Below are 22,700 nucleotides of genomic sequence, written 5' to 3'. Positions count from 1 at the left end.
ACAGCGGTGTGCGGGGCCGTAGCGGGGCGGGGCGGTTTCCGCACACGGGCGGAGCGGGGAAGCGGGGCCGGGCGCTTCCAGCGGGGCGGCGGTGCGGGGAGGGGACGGGGAGGGCGGCGGCAACAAAGGCCGTTCCCCGCCCCCGCGAGCTGCTGAGCCGTCCTTGCGGCACGAAGATGCCCGCGGAGCTGCGGGGCCTCGCGGTGCTGCTGCTGCTGCTCAGCGCCCGCGCAGCGCTGGTGAGTGCGGGGCCACGGCGGGGTGCGGCGCCGGGGGTGGGTGGGGGTCGGCAGCGAGCGGCGGTTGGGGGCCTCCGGGGGGGGGGGGGGTCGAGGCTGCGGGGAATGGCGTTTGAAGGTCACGGGGAAACGCCTTCGGGAGAAGCCGGCGGGGTTGGGGTGTTGGCCGCCCCGGGGGCGCTTTTGGCAGGGGAAGATTTGGGCGTCGGGTCCGGCACGAGATGGAGCGGGTCCTGGGGCGGTGCTGCGTGCGGCGGCTCCCGCACGCGGCTCTTACTGTGCTCGGCTTAGCGGAGCATCAGCGTGGGAAGCCCCTTCCCCTTCCCTTCCACTCCCTTCCACTCCCTTCCACTCCCTTCCACTCCCTTCCCTTTCCCTTCCCGTCCCTTCCTTCCTCTTCCCGTCCCCTTCCCCTTTTAGAGGAAAAAGTCCCCATTCCTGGCTGCCCGCCAGTGTGCAACCTGCTGGATTTAATAGCGCCGAGCTTGCCTCACTCCTATGGGGTTTCTCTTTTCTGGTACCTCCCTTCCTGCAGCCCAACTGCTGGGGATGCTCCAAGGTTTGGATGCTTTGGTGGGTTTGGGAAGCTCCAGGGTTGGAGATGCTTTGGTGATGCTCCAGGATCAGGGATGCTCCAGATGGGTTTGGAGATGCTCCAGGGATGCTCCGGGAATGCTCCGGGTTTGGAGATGCTTTGGTGATGCTCCAGCCTTGGTGATGCTCCAGGAGTGCTCTGAGCACAGAGATGCTCCGGGGGTGCAGATGCTCCGCGTGGCTCTCACGGTGGTGGCTGCATCTCTCCAGAGCAGCAGATACAAAGTGCCTGTTTCTGAGGGGGCTGCTGAGCTCTCACTGAAAGCACCCTGAGGTGTGCGATGTGCGAGCAGCCCAGCCCTGTGCACACTGTGGGTGATGCAGCCAGCAGCCTTTATTCAGCTGAATGTTGCATTTTTGCCATTCGTTTGGGGCGGATGGGGACCAGCTGGCAGCTCGCTCCATCCCTCTTTGTTGGGACCACTTGAAGCCCTTCATTTCTCTTTCTTCTCCATCTGGGGATCTTTAGTTGGTGGGTGGCAACGCAGCCGTTTGCTGAGGAGCAGAGGCAGGAGGGCTGAGGGGAAGTGAATGTGAGGATTGGGATGATGGGCTGTGGGGTTCATTGGGGGTTCACTGGGGACCAGGAGGGGTGCGAGGTCTCGCTCTGCTGCTCTTTGCCATCACTGCTATGTTGTTCAGTTGTGTTGGACAAAGTCTCCGCTTTTCTCCTCTTCTTGGAGGCTGCAGGACAGCCTCCGTGTGTGACGGTTTCAGAGGGGTGTGATAAGGACTGGGGACCCCCCACCGCCTCATGCATGGGGATGTGGTGACACTGCACCAATGTTGGAGCCCCCTGCTGATGTGACTGGGGCTGAGGAAGGCAGCGCTGAGAACTCCTGGGCCACCCCTGCCCACCCTGTCCTTACAGCATTGCTTTGGGCTGAGGCTGAGGTCTGGAACCCTTTGCTGGGTTTATGGAGCGGGGAATGAGCTCAACCCCATAACAGGCACCTGAGAATCCAAAAGTGGTTCTGGGAGCTGGGGAGAAGGGAAGATGGAAGATGGAAGGAGGGCAGGGAAGGGGACGAGCTTCCACCCTGGGTCAGTGATGGGGTCCCGACCGCGGGGTGTGGGGTGGCTCTGTGCTGGGGCTGCCAGCCCAGTGCTGTGGGATTTTCCCTTTTTGAGGTCTGCAGAGATCTGAATGGCGTGGCACGCAGTGAGCGTGTGAGGTCTCAGCTTGACTCTTGGGGGGGGAGGAGGGGATTTGAACGACTTCTGCATGTTGGCATCTGCAGGGAAAGCAGAGGTGGGAGGCAGGGAGCAGGGCAGAACAGAGGGCTTTTTGTGGCCGTGCAGAGATCTCCCTCAGTTAATTAATGTGACATTTATGCCGAGCTCCTCATGCAAAGCCGAGAGGGGCAAAAGCCTTTTGTGGGGTGGGATGGGATCTGAGGGGTTGGGGCTGCGCCGGGCAAAGGGCAGAAAGGGCAGCAGCAGGGGGTCACCGCTCTGAGCACCGAGTTTGGGTTTGGATTTGGGAAGAAATGGGTCTGAGTGGGGGGGGCACAGGGATGCGCTTTTGGGGAACGCGTGGAGCAGGAGGACAGCATCAGTTGGGGTGAGCAGTGTTACCCCAAGGCAATGCCACCCAGTGCCTCCCTGCCCACGTTCAGCATCACGATGTGAGCCTTGAGCTGGGAAGTTGGGCCGTGTTTACATCCCCACAATGTGAAACATCTCCCTCCCTCCCTCCCCACAGCTTGGCTGCTGCTCAAAGTGCTCGTTTTCAGATAAAAATAACAGTGGAGATCTCAGGGCTGCCGCTTCTTTCCTGGAGAAGCGAAGGTTGCACTGCTGAGAAATGGGGGGAAATGCTCCGTTTGCAGAAGGATGCTTGGGGCGTGTGGCCCCAGTGCAGTTTTGCCTCCCAGGGTTGGGGCAGTGCTGAGCGGAACTTGCTGGCGAGAGAGTTTATGAGCCAAAAAATGCTGTTTTCTGGAGGAGGAAGAGGAGGGGGGGAGGCAGAGCTGTTCCATGAGCCGAATTGGTCGGGTGGAATAACTGCTGCAAAGTGCTGAGAGGGACGTGCTGCCCCTGCACGCTGTTTGCCGACACGAGCATCCCTTGGAAACACCAGGAATACACCCAAGAGCTGTGATTTTGGGGGAAAAGAGAGTGGGAGTTGTGGTCAAATGTGGACTTCTACATAAAATCTGTGTTGTTTTTTTTTTTTAAGTTGAGAAATTTATGACTTTCTTTTTTCTCCCTTCTTTTGGAGGCTTTTTGGCAGATCGCACCACGCAGCCTTTAATTTTCCTTCTCCCTCTCGTGCTGCCCGTGCGTTTGCCAAAGGAATGGTGAGAGGACGGGGCTGCGGTGACACCAGAGGTGACAGTTTGGGGGGAGGGAGGACGGCGCTCGGCCCGCTCTGAAGCCCTGGCCCCGTCCCAATGGAAAAAGGCAGAGCTGCCAGGTATTTGTTGATGAAATGGGGTGATTCTGTGCAGCTCTGGCTGTGCTTTCAGCTGGGTCTGGCAGAGAGCGGGGTTCCCTTTTTTGGAGTTGCAGCAAGCTGGGCCGTACAGCAGAGGGACCTGAGCTGGGTCGGGTGGCTTTGGAGGATGTGTTGGCACTGGGTTGATGATGGGGCACTTTCTTCCCTGCCCACTTGGAGCCCTTTGGGGCTTTGGGGAATGCCTGTGTGTCGTGCTGTGGCCCCACAGCTGCCACTGGTGTTGCTGCTTCCTCCTCCTCTTCCTCTTCTGGTTGGGGTAGTGGGGGAGATGCTCCTCCTCATCCCTAGTATGGCTGTCGAGGGGCTGTGGCATGAAGAACCCCCTCCATTTGTATCCATGAGCGCTAATTAGGCTCTAATTAGCCCCACTTCACTGCCAAAGGTCACAGGACGTCAGCATCCCACTGAGGACCACGTGTGCTGGAGATGCTGAGACTTGCACTGTGCCACCCGGCTGCCTCTGCTCTCAGTCCAGCCCATGTAATTGCTTGCTTTGTTTTATTCTGGCACGAAAAGGAGCTTTTTCTCCCCATTTATCAGCAGACAGCAGGTTTGGATAGTTAGCAGCCCAGCAGGCCTCAATTAGGCTGTGGAGTGGGGCTGCAGAGGTGCAAGCAGGCCAGCCATTGGGGTGTCCCCATGGCACTGCGTTGTCCCAGTGGATGGAGGTGTCCCCAGCACTGCTCTGGTTGGGGACCATTCCCTGTGCAGCCATCAGTGGGGCAATGGCTTGAGTGCTGAGTACTGTAGAATCATTAAGTTTGGAGCTGTAATAGGGGCAATTCAGTCAGTCCCTCCCCCCCTCTCTACCTTCAATTCAGGGCTAAACACTTTTATTCCTGCTCTCCAAGCATCCGTCTCAGGCTTTTAAGGCCACATACAGGACCCTGCAGAAGGAATCCCGAATATCCCTGCGCTGTTGCCCTTAACGCTGCCACCCTCACGCCCCAGAGATGCTCGTGCAGAGGTGGGTGCTCCCCAAGTCCTGGTGTGGAGCATCCCCAGGGGTGCTTTGATTTCCAGGAGGAAGAGGAGGAAGGTGAAGACATTCAGTGCCATAGAGGAAGGAGCTGAGGGGAACCCATCAGCTGTGCCAGGGGCGTAAAACATTTATAGCCCTCGAAAATCACCAAGGAAATGTCTGTCTTGGTTAAAATAGCAGGAGCAATTAGAGGGGGATCAAAAAAAGCCCAAACACAGGGTTTGTGTGTAATTCCAGCGTACAGCTCAGCTCTTCTCCAAGCATTTCTTATCCTCTGCTGGGGCTGCAGCCTCCTGTCCTGCAGAGCAGGCTGACATCTAGGCCCAGCTCACTGGGCAGAAACATCTCCTCCCTAGGGCAGTGCGAGGGGTGGGTGAAGCTCTGGGGCTGCTCCCTCAGCATCTCAGTGTCCTGGTATTGTGCTCACCCACTCCTGGCATTGCTCTGCCTCCATTTCCCTCCTGCCCTGACAGCTCCTGGGCTGTGAGGGGCTGCAGGTGTGGGGGACACTGGGGTGTTGGTTGGAGTGAGCACGGGGGGCTGTGACTCAGCAGCAGCCTGCACCGGGGGTGCTGTGTCCAGCTCTCATGGGTATGGCATCCCTACGTGGGGTTGGGATCCCCATCACCTTATGGAGATGCTGTGCCTATCATCCTGCAAGGATGCTGGTACCCAACCCCACGTTCGGATGCTCATCCCCTGGGGGCTGCTGGCCCTTTTGGCAATGTCCCGACCACCCTCTTGCAGAAAAAATAGATTTCTCTTTCTCCCCCCTCCCCCTCCCTTCTCTGGCCATGACAGAGGAAAGCCAGAGAGCACGCTTCTCTTTCCTCTTGTGTCATCCTGCTGTGTTCTCAGCAGTTGGGCACTACAGAAACTGCTTCGGATGGAGAAAAGAGGCATCAGATGAGGGATGCCTCCTCTTGCATCTGCTGTTTGTTTCTCGCCTGCTTTCAGGGACTGTAACCGAGCTGATGGAGCTCTGAGTCGCTCCCTATGAGTAACGCGGGATGTGCCAGGAAGGGGAGCTGCCCATGGGCACAGGAGCTGAGCGCCACCCCTACACGTGGCTTCATGGATGTAAATTCCAAAAGTAGGTCGTGGGCACGCTGGCATTGCAGGCGTTGTCCTACATATGTCAGTTGGGTAATTTATGGGGCTGGGCATCTCGCCTCGCTGCCCCAGGTGCTGAGCATCCCTGCCTGCACCAGGCATCAGCGTCAGTGCTTTTCTCCTATGGGGTTTCCTTCCTCCTAGTGACAGCGTGTCAGGGCAGACCGAGGCACCTCTGCATCCCTGTCCCTGGAAATGTTGCTTCCCCATTCTGTGGGGCCCCTTTAAACCAACACAGGGTCATCCCCATCCATTCTGAGTGGTCCGGGGTCCCTTGGAAACCTGCAGAAGGGGCTGTGAGCAGGTTTGGTTTTGGCAAGTGCAGCATCTTCCTCCCCATCCATCATCATTTCCATGACAACTCAGAGGAAGGAGGGCAGCAGCTCCTTCCTATGCGTGTGCAGCTTTTGAATGCCGTGGTCTGCAGCTCCGGGCAGCAGTCAGCAAAGCGCTGCCCTGGATGAATTATTCCTAATTAAACACTGTAAGAAGGGCTGTTGGGAAAAGGGCCCCCCTCGTTGTCCAGCAGCGTTTGGGGGAGCTGCAGTCTGGGTGGGGGATTCTGTGTTAATCTCTCAGTGGCAAAGCTGCACATGGCGGGCTTTGATGGAGTCCTGATTAATCATTATTAGGAGGTTCATTAGATGTGGCTCAGCACGAGAGGGGCAGCAGGGCTCCTACTGAGCTGTGACAGCTCTGGGATGAGGTGTGGGGCAGTTGTGACAGCGCTGCTCTCCCTCAGGAACCTCAGGAATGACTTTAAAAGCCACCGACATTGGGGTGGACAAAGATTTTCTCCTCGTCACCACATGCTCATGGAAATCCACATTAATGGCAATTCCCACTTTGCTTTTGGGGTCTGTGGCTGTGAAAGGATTGGGGCTCAGAGCAGAGCACCCTGCACACCAGCCCTGGCTCTGTCACCCCATGCTGGAGGACTTTATCAGCAGCAAACGGCCGCCTGCCCCCAGCCCAGCCCATCTCCTTCCTCCCACCACCTCCTGATCGCTTTCCAATTGCTTTCCTGATTGCAGCCATGCCCAGAAAATGAAATGACATTAAAAAAAAAAAAAGCATAATATACATGTCTATATTTTAAATCCCACAACCTCTCATTGTGGCCGTTCGTGGTTTCAGTTCTGCTGTGGTTTCCACACAGCGTGCGCCGACCCCACAAGCATTGCAGCCCCTCTCGGGGTAGAACTCAGGGCAGAACGCCGCACCGCGCAGCCCCAGGGCTGTGTTTCCCCGTCCCCTGTGCCCGTTTCCACCCAAATTCTCCTCCTGCCGGCAGTGCTGAGGTCATTTCGGTCTCCCCGGCGGCGCCAGCGAACAATCGCTCATTGTGCTCCGCGCTCCGTCCTGGGAAAAGGAAGAGGGCGTGAGGCGGTGGAACACCGCTGCACGGGGACGGGTGGGCTGCTGGCTGCCTGCCCCCACCCCTCTGCTCTGAGCTGGCCTCGGGGCCCTCGGCTCGCTCCCGGCCCCGCCGTGGGGTTATGGGATGTCGGCCACACGGATGCTCTCCGCCCGTATCTCCGCGTTAGGACCGGCGCAGTGCAGCACGTGGCAGTGCATTGTGCATCACCCCAAATCCCCCATAAGGAGACATACACCCTCAGGAAACTTCCCCGTGGCTTTTTTTTTCTTGCGTTGTTGCCCTGGGAGAGGATTCACCCCATGCCCTTCTTCCTCAGATTAGGGCTCCTGCTGGCTTGTGTCTCGGTGCCATCCCTCTGCTTGGGATCTCCCTGCCCCCTGTGGTTTTCCCCTCTAGGAGATGAGGTCCTGGACCGCTCCTTGTCCTTGCTGGGCAGGATTAGGCTCCTGAGCCATCTGCTGCCTGCCTCACCACATCCCACGCTGGAGACAGGGACGGCAGGGATGGCGTGGCAGGACGGGTGCCACTGCTTGGGTTGAACACATTGGTACTGATGGGAACAGAGAGAGAGAACATCCTCTGGGCATCTCTCACCCGTGTTTAATGAAGCTTCAGCTCAGACCTGTGTGCTGCATCTGGGAATGAGATGGAGAATGGGGGCACCTCCCAATGGGGAGCCCTAGATGGATGCTCCGGGCTGGGGACTGCTCTGGGGTGGCACATTGGTGTGTTTCAGGCTGTAAATCCCTGTAATGCCACCAGGCTGGGACTGCCAGCAACACCCACATCACCTGGGGGCCAGCGGGCACCGGAGGTTCACTGTGGGGAGGCTCGAGCCTGAGCTGCAGCAGCAATCGGCTTAAGGGAGATAAAGGCACAGGCAGGAGGGGGAGAGGGAGGTGGTGTGGTCTGGGTGTGAAATGAGTGGTTTGGAGTCTTGGCATCAGGTTCTGGGGGACTCCTGTGTGACACCAGGCAGGTCACCCAGGGGCTGCCTTGCCACCATTGCCCTAATGAGGACAAGGCTGGACTAATGGATGATGATGGATGCCAGCATCGAAAGACATCATTTTTTGGGAGTGGGGAGAGCGGTCTGGGAAGGGGATCACAGCATTTTTTTCCTCTCCAGGTCAAGTCTGGCTATGGAGTCCCTGCTCCTACAACTGGAAAAATTCATGTCAGAGCAATGGGCTGGCCAGGAACGTTGGGATGTGCTGGGATAGGAGGGATGCAGGAGGCTGGAGATGCTGAGGGCCAGATAGGGTCAGCACGCAGCTGATCCTGGTCCAACCTTGGATTGATTGCTCTGATTGCACTAATTTCCAGGGAATTTGTTAGGAAATCATCCATACCACCTCTCTGCTCCATCCCCACTGTGAGCCCTGTGGACATCCCTGCTCAGGCAGTGGGCACGACGAGCATCCTTTGAGCATCCAAACATTTTCTGTAGCATCCCCATCACGCTGCAAACCCAGCATGTATGGGAGGAAGGGAACTCGTTCATTCCCTGGTGTTGAGCCAAATTGTACCAAGTCCAACCACAACCTCGCTTTAATTCTGCAAGTGTGCTTCCCCCATCCCTGTGTTTTCTGCACCCTCCTGCAACACGTCCCTGGGGATGCCATGAGCTGCAACAAATCCCAGAGGTTAATGATGTAAGGTGCCAAAAATAGCGCCTTTATCTACAAGTATGTGTCCTTGTGCATTTTTATGGAAGCAAGCAGAAAGGGGAGCTGGGAGAACCACAAAGCCTGGACTGTGTGCTATGATCCTGCATAGGCGCTGGGCTGTGCTTTGGGGTGCACAGCCTGATGCCTGGGGATGTCCGTTGCTCACATGCGTGCCTTTGGTGTAATTTCAGCAAAGCCTTCCCAGGTAAATCCTCCATTTATTACACCATAAAACCCACCAAATGCACAGGGCTGGGGCTTTGTGCCCTCCCCCATGGCACGCACAATCTGCCAGGAGCTGCGGGTAATCCCCTGCTCCAGCCTTAATCCAACTCTGTCCCTCGCTGAACTGCCCACGGCTGTGAGCACGGGGTGCTCCCACGTTTGCTTTCCAAGAAGCCCCAGGGAGGATGAGAGCAGCACCAAAGGGATTCAAGATCTACAGGTGTGTGGTGCAAGCCCATGGGGTCTGAGCACCCCACCCACAAGGAACCCCAACAGCATGAGCTGAAGGTCTGTCTGTAGGTTGGTTGTTTGGTTTTCTTGGTGCTTTTTTCCTCCCATTTTGGGCTCTGTTGCACCAGCACACCCAGTTTGTGACTTTTCGTCCCACGAGCACAGGCTGTGTGCAGTGAGGGTGTGCTCCCAGTTGGCTGCAGGTTTGCCTCAGTTTCCTTTCCCTTTCTGTCTGGAGATCAGTGAGCTGGGGAAGGCCATGCCTCTTCTCAGAGGTATCTCTCAGGAACTGAGTGCTGCTTGGGTGCTGCTGTGACCATGGATGGTGGAGATGGATAATGGAGACTGCACTGCTCCCCAGGAATATCCGTAAGCAACGCCATCTCAGCCTCATGAGCATCCCAGCTGGGTGAACTGCTCTGATGGTGCAGAGCCAACACGTAAAGCCTCTCCCAGAGGTTCAGGGCTGGGGCTGTGCTAGGAAATGTTGCCTTGAGGATGCTGTGCTCCATCTCTCCAGCACAGCATTGAAAAGCTGCCATCCTGTTTAGCGTATCAACCATAATTATTGTTGGAAAGGCAGAATGGAAACGGTTTGTTTAGTTACATTTCATTAAAAGAACTTCATCTGGGGGCAGGAAACAATGAGGCTTAGTCTGTATAAATATTTGAACAGTGCTTTCCAGCAACATAACCCCTTGGTGTGTGCATGTGTGCACGCACGCGCCTACAGCCCAGGTCAGATGCACATGGATGGGTAACTTGAAACGTTTCCCATTGCATGCCAAAATGCTGAAAATCCCCCATTCCTGGTGGTGGCTCAGCCAGAGCTTTGGTTGGTTTTGTCCATTGGCAGAAGCTTTGCTCTTGTATAGGGCCTGACCCCTCCCACCCATTTATTTTCTCAGTAAAATGAGCCCTGCGGGGCTGGAGGTGCTTCCTGGGCAAAGTAATCAGAGATGGCAGCGCTGGGATCAAGGCTCCACGCTCGGATGGGTTTGGGAGCTTTCCTTTCATCTGGAAACCCGAGCTTTCTTGGTGTGTGCAGACAGTGGTGTCCTGGGGGCTGCATTTCGGGTGGTCCCCACTGCTCCACACTTTGCAGAAGGGCAAAGTTTTGCTAAATGCTTGAGCTGCTCAGTGCAGGGGAATGTCTTTTGCTTTCCCTTTAATTGCGTTTCTATTACTTTTTATTGCACATTGTGTTGCCGAAAACCATGATAGAGTGGGGAGCACGGCTGAATGGTGCTATTGGAAGCAGATTGATTGCATTTGCAAACAAATAGTTGCAGCAGATAGAGCTCAGGGTAGGCAAATATCACCTAAGTGCCAGTGTGGACTAGGGAGAAGAAATGCCTTTTTTTCTCTTTCTCAAATTCAGGTGCTCCAGCATATATGAATGCACGCATGCATGTATTTGCTTTTCAGGAGTTAACCCTCCCACCCAACTGCATCCCCACTGCAACATCTCCCAGACCGCAGCAGTGAATCAGTGCATGCCCCTGGGAGCACCCAACCCAATATTCAGGTCGGCTAAACAAGGTGTGGTGCCCCATCCCTGGAGATATGCCCAAAGCCAGACTGGATGGGGCCCTGGGCAACCTGGTCTGGGAGGGGTGGGGAGCAGCCTATAGCAGGGATTGGAACTGGATAATCATAAAGGTTCTTTCCAACCTAAGAAGTGGGGGAAAAGAGATAAAGTCCTATTTTCCAGCTCTTTGGAAGGTTGAATCTCAGCTGGGAGAGCGAGCTCTGAAATGCTCCTTTGTGGAAGGTGAGAAAAGCTCAGGACGGTTTTGCACGTTAAGCTGCAATAGGATTACAGAGCCGAGCAAATTAAATCAATTCTGGGCTGGGTGGGGAAGTCCTGCATGCTTTGTTTAAGCTGCTGGGTTGTCTCTGAGGTACAGAACCACCCATCCACAGAATGGCTGGTGTCTGAGGTGACTCCATTGGGTGGTTGGCACTTGGGGTGATCCTGTCTGCCATGTGGTTGGCATTTAGGGTGACCCTATTCATGGAGGTGTTGGCACTTGCATTGACCCCATCCCTATGGAGCATTCTTATCTGCCTGATGCAGTCCCATTCACCGTGCTCATTTGTGCCTCTTCATTGGGTGTTCTGCATGCAGCAGGAGGTGGTACTGTGTTTGGGGGTTTGTTGTGTCTTTTCCCCACCATCTCCTTGGAGGGAGAAAGCAGAGCGTGCTGGGAGAGGAGGTGTTAGCAACAATTGATGTCGGGAGGTTTGCTATTTTTCATGCCAGCTCTGGCTCGGGGATATTTTATTATGTTGTGGGGTAAGATCTGGCACTAATCCACTGAAGCATGGGAATAAAAGATGATACTGGAAGCAGGCGATCCCGAGGAGGAGGAGAATGCAGACAGATGTGCTAAGAAACGTGTGGATGCAGTACCTGGGGACTTGGCGTAGTGGGCAATATTGGTGATAGGTGGACAGATGAAGTTAGAGGTCTTCTCCAACCTGAATGATTCTATGACTCTAAGAGCTGTGACTGGTCTGGGATCGAGGCGGTGAGGATGCAGCCTTCCCATGTGCAGGAAGAGCGTTTCCCACCAGCATCCTGCACCCCCAGAATCCAGCACTGCTTTTTGGCCATCCTACTTGGCTTTGCTATGGACACCTCCAGCTCAAGCAGCCTCCATGGTCGCTGCCATCAGTCCTGCTGTCAGGAGCAGCTTGCTGACACATTTATTTTTAACTCAGCCTTGGATCAAAGCGTGGAAATGCAGCAGTTTCGTAGTGGGAAAAGAATTGTGGAGTCTTTAAGGTTCAGAAACAATGTTTTCGTTCCAACTTTATGTGCAAGTTAATATTATTTCAACTGTTTATAGTATCACTAAATCATGTGCTGGAATGAGTTATTAAGGTTTTATATAGAAAACACCAGAAAGGTGCTCTCAAGGACTGATAGACTGAAAATATCCCCTGGAAAATATCATAGAAATGATCAACACTGTTCCTGTGGTCTGTTCTCAGTTTAACGTGTTGAGGTAATGGCATTCAGCCACGGACAGATTGCTGACCTGCATGCAGGGTTGTGTCCATTTGAGCTTTCCAATGCTGCTGGCTTTGGCATGCTCCCTGGATGCCCCGGCTGTGGGGTCCCAGTGGGGCACACAGAATTCTGTTTCCCAACGGGGGTCCCCATGTCCTTTCCCTGTGACCTCATTGGGAAAGGAATTTCGGAGCTGTTAGGGGTGGGTGTGCCCAAGGAAATCTCCCATTGCCTGCACACTCAGTGGATGCTGCGTCGCCATGGAGGAGGCGGTTTCCATGGCAACCGTTGCCATGCCGATGGCTACCAGAGAAGGACCTGAGAGCATCCTAGGGAGGTTTGCCAGCCTCTCCCTGATGCTGAGGATGGATTTATAAGGCACCCTTCCTCCCAGCGTGCAAGGCAGACGTTTGGCAGCAGGACGTGTCCAGAGATGTGCAGGGCTGTGCAGGAGGTGGCAGGTCACGTTAGTTCCTTGGTTTCCCAGCAAACAACCCATGCTGCTGTGCTGGGCATCTCAGTGGGATCCTCTTCCCAATCAGTACATTTCTTTTCTTTGTAAAATGATGTCACCTATCTTGATAAAAGGGGGAGGAGAGGGAAGGATGGGGCACCTGCTGTGCTGGGAGATAGATGCACATGGACAGCACAGAGGGACTGAAGCCTCTCTAATCTCCGGCTCAGCTCTGATGGGGCTGGGCCAAAGGGCCTGAGCTCTCTCTCACTTTCCAAGGCTCTTAGTGCAGAACTTGGCTGTGATTTCTGCTGCTGCAGCCCCTTGGCTGTGGTTCCCAGCCAGTCCTGCCAAGCCAAGTGTGGAGGCATCAAGGGGACAGTAGGTCGGTGTCATCATGTGTCCACAGGAGTTTCAGGCAGCTGGAAGTAAATTGGCCATTGCCTTTGCCACTGGGAGCAGGAAGACATGTGCCCTGGCATGGCACAGATGCAGCTCATCCTAAGGCAAAGGAGTAATTAGTCCCCATCACTGCTGAGTCTAACTGGGCTCAGCCCCACTGAGAGATGGAATCGGCTGTGGTGCTCTTTGTGTAGCTTGGTATTGATGCCCTTGTGCACCAATCCCCATCATCTCTGGGACTTTCCCAGTGATTCATCACCATGGGACCACCAGGACCAAGCCCTGCTTGCAAACTGCACTGAGAACTGCCCAAGTTGCTTTGATTAAATCTACTCCCTTGCTCAGCTGAATTTTGTTCTTTGCAATGGGGCAGGCACACACTACATGTTCCCATTCACATCTCTGCAGTGCTCCAACATCTTTTGGGCAAAATGCATCCAGGGCACACACTGGCTTAGCCAAGACTCCATCCATGGGATGGATGGGTGGATGGGTGGATGGATGGATGGATGGATGGATGGATGGATGGATGGATGGATGGATGGATGGATGGATGGATGGATGATGGGATGAGTGGATGGCGGGATGGATGGATGGGTGGATGGATGGATGGTGGGATGGATGGATGGATGATGGGATGAGTGGATGGCGGGATGGATGGATGGGTGGATGGATGGATGGTGGGATGGATGGATGGGTGGATGGGCACATGCTGGGCCTGTCCTCCTGATTTTTCATTTCCCCATCCAAGCACTGGGAACTGATGGCTGGAGCTGCCTCATCTGGTTCCAATTTAAGAGAGAAATGAGCTCGGCAGAGCCAGGCCATGTGGCTCCCATTACAGAGAGGCTGTGCAGGTCAAGCAGAGAGAATACGACCTCTGGGGAGCTCAACAGGTTACCCAGCAGGGCCAAGGGGTGGGCTGGGGTGCGCCTGTGTTATGGGCTCCTGGTTTCCTGGTGAGCCTCAGTACTATTAGCATAAAAAGTTGCTAAGGTCTAGGATTAAGTGACAGCCTTAGTCTCCTAGCAGGCTTTTAACAGAAGACAGATGCAAGTTTCTGGGCATCCCTGTCTTCTTTGGAAGGCTTTAAAGTCTGGCCATGCCATACCCAACAAGCACAGGATTCAGAAGGCAAATAAAAGCAGCTCCAAATGTTTCTTCTCCCAGCTCTCAGACCTTGCAATTGAGATATTCATTTAGCAATGTCATTTGCACTCATCCTTTGTTTATCATTCTTTTCTGTTTTTTTACCCTCTCCTCACCAGAAGCTGGAGCTCGAGGCTGTACAGATCAGCACAATGAATATGAAATCTCTTGAGCTCATCTTGCTATCACCAACTGGGTATACCTTGATTTCCAAGGAGGGAAATGAGGGGTGAGAAGGCAGCAGGAGCCTGACCAGCAGGCTTGTCCCGCACTGAACCACTTTAACATTTCAAAACTCATTTCTATTTCAATCTGGAATAGAAACAAAGAAACCCTAAGCTGTTACCGAGAGGTACAATCCCATAATAGCAAAGGGGGCCCTTCCACCCCTTCGCTTTAAGTGCGAGCACCAACCTGGCTTCTTACATCTTGAAACATCTGATGCTATCTTACAGATCAAAGCCTCCTTGTTTGGGTTGTAATGAAGTGTCAAACTGTTTCCTTGCAACACAAACAAGAGACACTTTGATCTGCAAACAAGATGCTTAAGAGCGCTATGAGCGAGGGCCCTTCAAGTTTTAGCAGCGCCATGGAGCAGCGGAACATCTGAAGTTTGACGTCGTGTCGTACTGTCACTTCGCGGGTTGTGGCAGCTGATAGTGTGCATTAATGCCAGAAATCACGTGAAAATCGTCCAAAAGCAAACAATAGCTGGAGAACTAAAATAAGATTTTTTCTAACACTTTCCAAAAACAATTAGTTCAGTTTTTTCCCTTTTCCAGAGGGCTCTTTCCTCAGGAAATGTTATCAGAGTCAATGTGCACTTTCCACAGAATGTCACCTTGCCTGAAAGATTTGCCACAGGGAATTATTTGGGGGGGGGGGGGAAGCGGTTTGGAGCAGCTCGACCGGAGAGCACTGCCTGCAGTCCCCTCCCTTGGTGCTCTCTTGGTTGCTCTCCTCATCCCATCCATTTAACCCCATCCTGCGGTGCCCATTGCAGTTGGTTAACGCAGCTCCTTGCTTGGCTGCAGGCTCAGCGCTGGCGCAATGAGAACTATGAGAGGCCAGTGGACCTGGAGGGCTCCGGGGACGATGATCCCTTCGGGGATGATGAACTGGATGACATCTACTCGGGCTCCGGCTCAGGCTGTGAGTAGCTGCAGGGCTCCCAGGGGAAGGCATGGGGTCATGGGGTGGGGTTTGGTGGGACTGAAGCTGTGGGACGGGGGGAGTGGATTGCCCTGTGCCCATCTCCCCAGCAGCCCTCCTGCTCCCTCACAGCCAAAAGCAAAGGGAACAGTACCAAGTCTGGGCTCAAGTGCTTCCACTTCCCACTTTGGTCTCTGGCCCTACCAGGCAGGATAAGCCCTTTTCCAACAGCCTGTACTGGTGTTTTAAAGGTTGACCTGAGAGAGGGGCTTTGGCTAATACCTCAAAATCTGCATCCCTTGTCTTCTGCTGAACCCACAACTGCTCTGTGCTTTCTGATTTTCGGGTGTGAGGCCACATGGCCAGCCAGTCCTGGAAAATGCCCACTTCATCCTCTGCTCTTCTCTCACTCTTCCAGATTTTGAGCAGGAGTCAGGGTTGGAGACAGCAGTCAGCCTCACCACGGACACATCCATCCCTCTGCCCACCACGGTGGCCATGCTGCCCATCACCTTGGTGCAGCCCGTGGCAACTCCCTTTGAGCTGTTCCCCACGGAGGACACGTCCCCTGAGCAAACAACCAGCGTCTTGTATATCCCCAAGATAACAGAAACACCAGTGATCCCCAGCTGGAAAACGACCACCACCAGTCCCACTGCCAGTGACTCTCCCAGCACCACAGCCACCACCACCACGGCTGCCACCACCACCACAACCACCACCACCATCAGCACCACCGTGGCCACCGCCAAGCCCACCACGACCCAGAGGTTCCTGCCTCCCTTTGTCACCAAGGCAGCCACCACCCAGGCCACCACCCTGGAGACGCCCACCACCTCCATCCCCGAAACCAGTGTGCCGACAGAGGTGACTACATCACGGCTTGTCCCCTCCAGCACGGCCAAGCCGAGATCCCTGCCAAAGCCAACCACCTCCAGGACTGCAGAACCCATGGAAAAAAGCACTGCCTTGCCTTCCAGTCCCACCACGCTGCCACCCACAGAAGCCCCCCAGGTAGGAGGCAGGAGCCCTTCTCACCTGCTGAAGGGCTCACGGACTATGGGTGAAGCCAGGAGATGGCAATGAGGAGCTTTTAGAGTGGCTGAATCCTGAGCCAGCCATTCAGGTTGGGCTCTTCCCAGCTCTGCAGAGAGCAGAATGTTTTGCGGGATGGAGAGGGGAGATGGAAGGGTGGGGGCACAGAATCATAGAATCATTATGGTTGGAAAATCTCTCTTAGATCACCAAGTCCAACCTCAACCCATCCCCACCATGCCTACTAACCATGTCCCTCAGTGCCACATCTCCACATTTCTTCAGCATCTCCAGGAGTTGTGACTCCACCGCTTCTCTGGATAACCTGTTCCAATGCATCATCACTCTTTCAGAGAAGAAATTCTTCCTAATATCCAACCTGAACCTTCACTATCCAGCACCTTCACTACCTAGAGCACAGGGATGGGGTTGATAATGCAAATGCCCCAGAGCTTCTTCCCCAAGCAATAGGAGGGCAGTTTGTGGGCAGAAATGGGCTTTCCTCTGGGTTCAGTTGCTGAGCTCACTGTCCTGCAGCCCGGCTCACAGCCTGGAACTGGCAGACCCAGCCACTCTGCAGTTCCCGCTTGAGCACTTGCAGTCCATCAGGCTTCTAGGGTGGGGGATTTAATCCACTGCTCCGTCTCTCATTCAGAGCCCCTAAGGGGCCTTTTGAAAACCGCTTTGACTGAAAGGTGGAGTGATTTGTCTAAACTAGTCCCTCTTTTCCGGGTATGTATGTATGTGCGTAGCGCTCCGGGCTCCTGCTGACCTTCAATTAATCTCTGTCACAAATCCACGTGCTTGTGGAAGCAGTGAGCCGTGCTCTGTGCCAGGGGCTCTGTGACATGGAGAGGTTTCCGTCTCATCCGCCCTGGTTTCATCCCCAAACTGCTTATTGCTCATCCCCATTTGTAATGGACTGAGGGAGCCATTTGTCCCACAAAAGAGATGTTCTAGGGGAGCTTTGCTTAGGGATGCTCTGTGGGATCAGCTCAGCATGCAGCAGGGTGAGGAGGCAGGTCAGGATGGACTTGTCCCCAAGGATGCTGTGAGTGTGGGGATGTGCAGGAGGCAATGTATAGATGAGGATTGGGCTGGAGGACAGCAGGGTGATGGGACCCTCCTTAGATCTCCATATGAGGCCAGAGGTGGGAGCTTGTGTGTTTCAAGGGCACCTGGATGGGGACTGGCCAGAATGGTCCTGCTTGGCTAAAGAGACCTTAGCTTTTAGGTGACAGTCACGATGTGGGATTGTACTGCTCTCTGCAATACAGCCATCCACTTTGGTGACACAGGGAAGGGACACTCCAACTTTAACCCTCATGTTCCCCACCATGGTATCACACGCCCTTCCTCCAGCCACACTGGTGCTGCTGGAGACACAAACCACCTGTAAGTCCTTGTTCCCTGCTCCACCTTGTCCTTTCCTCCAGGTGGAGCCAGGGGAGTTGACGACGGTCCTCGACAGTGACCTGGAAGTCCCAACCAGTAATGGCCCCAGCGGGGACTTCGAGATCCAGGAGGAGGAGGAAACAACTCGTCCTGAGCTGAGCAATGAGGTGGTGGCAGTGGTGACACCACCAGCAGCACCAGGGCTGGGCAAGAATGCAGAGCCGGGGCTCATCGACAACACGATAGAGTCGGGCAGCTCAGCTGCTCAGCTCCCCCAGAAGAACATCCTGGAGAGGAAGGAAGTGTTGATAGGTGAGAGAGGAGCACATGGGTTGGTGGGAGGATGGAGGGCTTGGCCTTCAGCAAGGTGCTGGGGCACACACCCTCACCCATCCCAATAGATGGGTCCTGTCTATCCTTCACAGTAACCAGCACACTGTTGCAGCTCCTTGAATCACACAAATTGCACGAGGCCACCACCCTCACGTTCAGTTTTAAGCATGAATTCAGCTCATAAAGCAAAGAAACAAGCGGAACCCAGCCCAATTCCCCTCCTGACAGCTCTGCTGCTTTCTGTTCCAGCTGTGATCGTCGGTGGTGTGGTGGGAGCCCTCTTTGCTGCCTTCCTTGTCATGCTGCTCATCTACCGGATGAAGAAGAAGGACGAGGGCAGCTATACATTGGAGGAACCCAAACAAGCCAACGTGACCTACCAGAAGCCGGACAAGCAGGAGGAGTTCTACGCGTAGGACAAGAGCCTGGCATGCCTCACCTCCCTGCTCCTGCTCCAAACTCTCCCTCCTCTCCTCCATCCCGTCTCTTTATCTCTCTTCTCTTTTGGATCAGACTGTGAATTTAAAAAGCAAAAAAAACAAACAAACAAAAAAACACAAAAGGAGAAACCGTACCTTTGGCGCGAGGAGATGCCACGTTGCGGATGGCGGATGGAGCTCACAGGGCTTTTCCCACCTCCTGGTGGACTCTGGGATCCGGACACCTTGTACCAGCCCTAGGGTTTGGATTTATCTTCTTTTTTTTTTTTTTTTTTTTTTTTTTTTTTTCCTATTGGAAAGAAAGGAGGCTTTTTTTTTTCTCTATCTCTTTTTTTTTTTTTTTCCTCATTTTTATTTTTTGAATGGAGCTGGTTACTTTGCGGGAATTCCTTTTTGCTCCTAGCTTCTGTTTGAAAAGAGGATGTAACTCTCAGATATGCTTTGAACCTTGAAAAAGCACAAGGGGCTGGAATACCTGGTGCCCTGGGATTTGCTCTTGGAATGAGGGAACAAAACCAAACAAAACCTCGGCCTTCCCATCTGGAGAATTCATGGAGCACCAACAAGCCGTGTTTGGGTTCCTCATGTGGATCCACTCTGGCCACCAGCACCATTTGCTGCATTGCTGTGCACAGCCAGGGACCCGATGTCCCTAGAACCCATGTGGTGTTGGCGTGGTGTGGAGCAGGGCCTGTGCTTTCGCTGGGTTTTCACTGTGACCAATAAAGCTCAGCTTGCGCAGCCCCTCTGGCAGCACTGGTTTTCAAATGATGTGGAATGGCCCTTCGTGGGGAGCTGGCATTGGGGTGGGAATGCAAACTTGTTTGGCTGGGGTGGTGTCCTGGAGCTCAGCAAGGGAAGAAAGGAGAAACAGAGGCACTAAATGACAGGAGTCAAGCAGGGGGACCCAATGACAGGAACACAGAGCTGTTTGAGGGCGTCTTGGAGCAGAGTAGATCATCTGCATGGCTTTGGTGAGCCCCAGTGCTGAGCATTTCTATTCCTTTTGTTGAATTTTAATTCCCGTGGGGATCAGCTCAGGGCAGCCCACAAGCAAAGAGCCCAGGAGCTGTTGTCAACCACGCAATGCTCTCCCTTCTGTCTGTCCCCAACATGCAGAGCCCAACCGTGCCTTCGTGAAGGGCCGGATCTTGGAGTGAGCTCCCTGCACAGAAAAGTCAATTAGATATTTCAATTAGTTGGCTTTTAATTAGCTGAAGCACTGCTTGCCGTGCAGCTGAGGATCTTTGTTTTAACAGTGGCTGTGATCTCAGCAGTGTCCTGTGGAGATGTTGGCTTTGCTCTTAGAGCAGTTTAAACAGGAGAACAACACAAATATCACTTTGTCCAACTTTGTTGCACCACGAATTGACCTGCATGGGCACAGTAACACTTTGTCCCCTCCAGGACGTGAGTGCATACAGGGATTTATCACCCTGCTGGAGGCTGCAAGACAGCAGAGCTCCTTTTTGTGTTGGGAATTTGAGAGTCTGAATGCATGTGTGAATATATATATACATATATATATATATACACACACACACATACATATACAGTTTGATAAATATACATATAATGTGAAATAAAACCCCTGTTAATCGTCATTGCACTGCATACAGCTGCTGAGCTGGGCCTGGTGGTTGTGAAGAGCTGAGGTTTGCACATCAGCATTCGGTCCCTGAGCTCACTGATGGTTTTATTTCACTGTAAGGAGCACAGCCCAGCTGTAACAATCCCAATTTTAGAGATGTCAGCCTCAAAACAGTCGTTGTTTTTGTTCTCTGTGTTCTGCTGGCTGCGTTGAATGGGATGCTGAAGGTGCTGGGGTACGTGTCTGCATATACGCAGCCATTCTGAATTCTGTCATCATGAGGATGAGGATGCTCTGAAGGTGACCACGTGGCTGAGGAAGGCTGGTGTTGGCCCCAAGGGCCGCTTCCAAGCTGCTCAAAGAGCTGCTTAATGGCTTTGTGTTTCTGCTCCCAAAGGCCCCCGGCTGTTGGTGCACGGCAGAAATGGAACCTCCATGGTAGCACGAGTTGGGTATGGCAGGCATCCAGGCCGCCCAAAATCACTGTCTTTTGGAATAACGTGGACTTAATCTTTTGAGCTTACATTAAGGGAAAAAAAGTCAACCCTTCCAGCTTAATCTTTTAAATGCTGCTTTTCTTAGCTGCTTCCCTAATCTTCTTCATTCCATTTTTTTCCCCTCTAATAATCTGAACTTCTATAATACAATTTTTTATTCACTCAAGCTTAACCTCAGTTCGCTCAGCTGGTGTTAAGTTGTAATCCTGGCACTTAAATCCGTGACAGTTCCAGAAGTGAGGAAGGCTGGCAGCAGGGAGAGGAGCTGGGCAGATCTTCCTCATACAGCCATTAAAAGCAGGAGATCACAGGCCAAAAGGAAGGTGAAGCCAATTAAATGCATGATTAGAATTGACCAGGCTTCGTTTATCGTCCTCATCTCCTACATGGTTGCTCAGAAACTGCAGAGATGTGGTCACAAGGAGGGCTCCTCTGGGGGTGGAGATGAGTCTGGGTGGGATGGAGCTGACCATGAGGAAGGTTCAGCTCCAAAGAAATGCAGATGCCATCAGTTCAGTGTCATGGGAAAGGACAAAAACCGACGGTGCTCTGAGGATGCGAGCAGCCCCGTTGGTGTAGAAAGGCTTTTCCTTCTGCTTCCCCATGTCTTTGATGGAAGAGCCTTTGCTGTGCATGCCTCTGTATTTTAGGAGAGCAACGGGACACAGATGGCATCAGCCAGTGCCAAGACTCAGCCAGGCTGGGTTTTTCATGGCAGGGATTGGGTCACCCTTTTCCTCTGAAATCTTTCATTTCAGACCTTTCAAGAATAAGCAGCAGGACTTGACACAAATTTCCCATTCCCTCCCCATTTTGCCCATTGGGTGGCAAAATCCCCCCTCTTCACTCCATGCAAACCTTGGCTCCTGCTCCCAAGAGTTATCCGACCTCTACCAAGAGCCACCAGCACAGAGGCTATAATGGGAGCAAACCCATCACCGAGCAAACAGATGGATTCTTGTGTTCCTTTCCTCTTTGTAGTTACAACCACATCTGGGTTTGGAGCTTTCCATGGGGCTCTGCCAGCTCCCAGAGTGACGCTGACAATTCACAACTGAAATTTTCACTCAAGGCGGTGGGGATGTCTGTGGCATGTGTGTATGTATGTATATATATGTGTATGTAATTAATATATATGTATATATGTATATACGTGTGTGTGCAACGCATGCACGCGTACACAGCTTCAATGCAAACTGCGCCTAACAGGGAAGGGCTGCTGGGGGCTCCTTCCTTCACCACGGCTATGGGAGCAAGGAGCTGGTCCTGCCTCCCCAGCTTCCCCAAGGCTGAGGCAAGGAGCCCTGCTGCCTCCTGCCCCTTTCCATGGCCGGAGCTGCAACAGAGCCCAAAACCCACAATGAGACCCCCAAACCCACGTGGCTCTGCTTCCCCCCACGTACTGTGCCTGCAGCTCCACGGCCGTACCCACACTCCGTCCCTATAGAGAAGTCTCAGTCTGGAGTTACCAGATCTTTTTTTTTTTTTAATATATATAATTTTTATTATTATTATTATTATTTTCTTAAAATTCACCCTAGGAGACGCCCATGCAATGCCCAGATTTATCCCCCCCACCTCGCAAACAGCTCCATCACTGCATTTCCAAAGACCTCAGGGGTACCAGCGACCCTCTGGGTGTTGAGCACCCCCTGGTCTAAGTCATAAATGTACAGCTGACAATCAAAACTGACAGAAATGCTGACTTTAGAAATAAATGTATCCATTGCAGTTTGATAGAACTTTTTAAAATCACATGCTTGTCTCTCATGAGTGCTCACCACCAGGATAAATCACCACCCATTGGTCCTTCTGTAAATAAACATGAAACATCCTTGTATAAATTAAAAAGAAAAAAAGAAAAAAAAAATAATTTAAGAAAATCCACTGATATATGTCCAAAAAATTATCCCTTTCCAGAAGATTTAAATAATTTGAAGAAAAAGGAAAACCCAACGATGTGTGAGCTCCACTTCACGTTTTCTCTGGAGCTGATTTAAATTCCCGATAGGAGAACAAAAACTCTTTAAAGGTAGAAGGAACTACGAGTGTTTTACCTTACAATAAACATGGGAGGGGAAAAGAAAAATGCATGTAAATATTTTTAATAGGAAACATATCTTAAACAGAACCTTTTTTTGTATGTACATAACTCTTCTAGAGTTTAGTACTTAAATTGCTTCATAGTGTCTGTTAAAAAAATGAAAAATAAAATAAAATGTTTGTTAATTGTTTTTGTTCTTACTCAATGGCCAAAACTTTAAAAATAATAATAAAAAAAAAAGACTATAAAAAATAATCTTTGCCAATGGATCTAGCACTGTAATGGTACTGTCT

General features: G+C 52.8%; 1 protein-coding gene across 1 annotated transcript; it reads left to right on the top strand.

Moving 5' to 3' along the window:
• Window positions 1-100: 100 nt before the first annotated feature.
• On the top strand, window positions 101-22,246 carry SDC3 (syndecan 3). The gene is made up of 5 exons (XM_048968993.1): window positions 101-239; window positions 14,955-15,072; window positions 15,491-16,086; window positions 17,544-17,814; window positions 18,085-22,246. Exons 1-5 carry the CDS (start codon window positions 177-179, stop codon window positions 18,249-18,251), a joined length of 1,215 nt encoding a protein of 404 aa, XP_048824950.1. The 5' UTR covers window positions 101-176; the 3' UTR covers window positions 18,252-22,246.
• Window positions 22,247-22,700: the final 454 nt, after the last annotated feature.

The sequence above is a fragment of the Lagopus muta genome, chromosome 23, assembly GCF_023343835.1.
Source record: "Lagopus muta isolate bLagMut1 chromosome 23, bLagMut1 primary, whole genome shotgun sequence".
Lineage (NCBI taxonomy): Eukaryota > Metazoa > Chordata > Aves > Galliformes > Phasianidae > Lagopus > Lagopus muta.
Note: the sequence above shows the minus strand (reverse complement) of the source record. Positions and strands in the feature narration are given on the sequence as shown.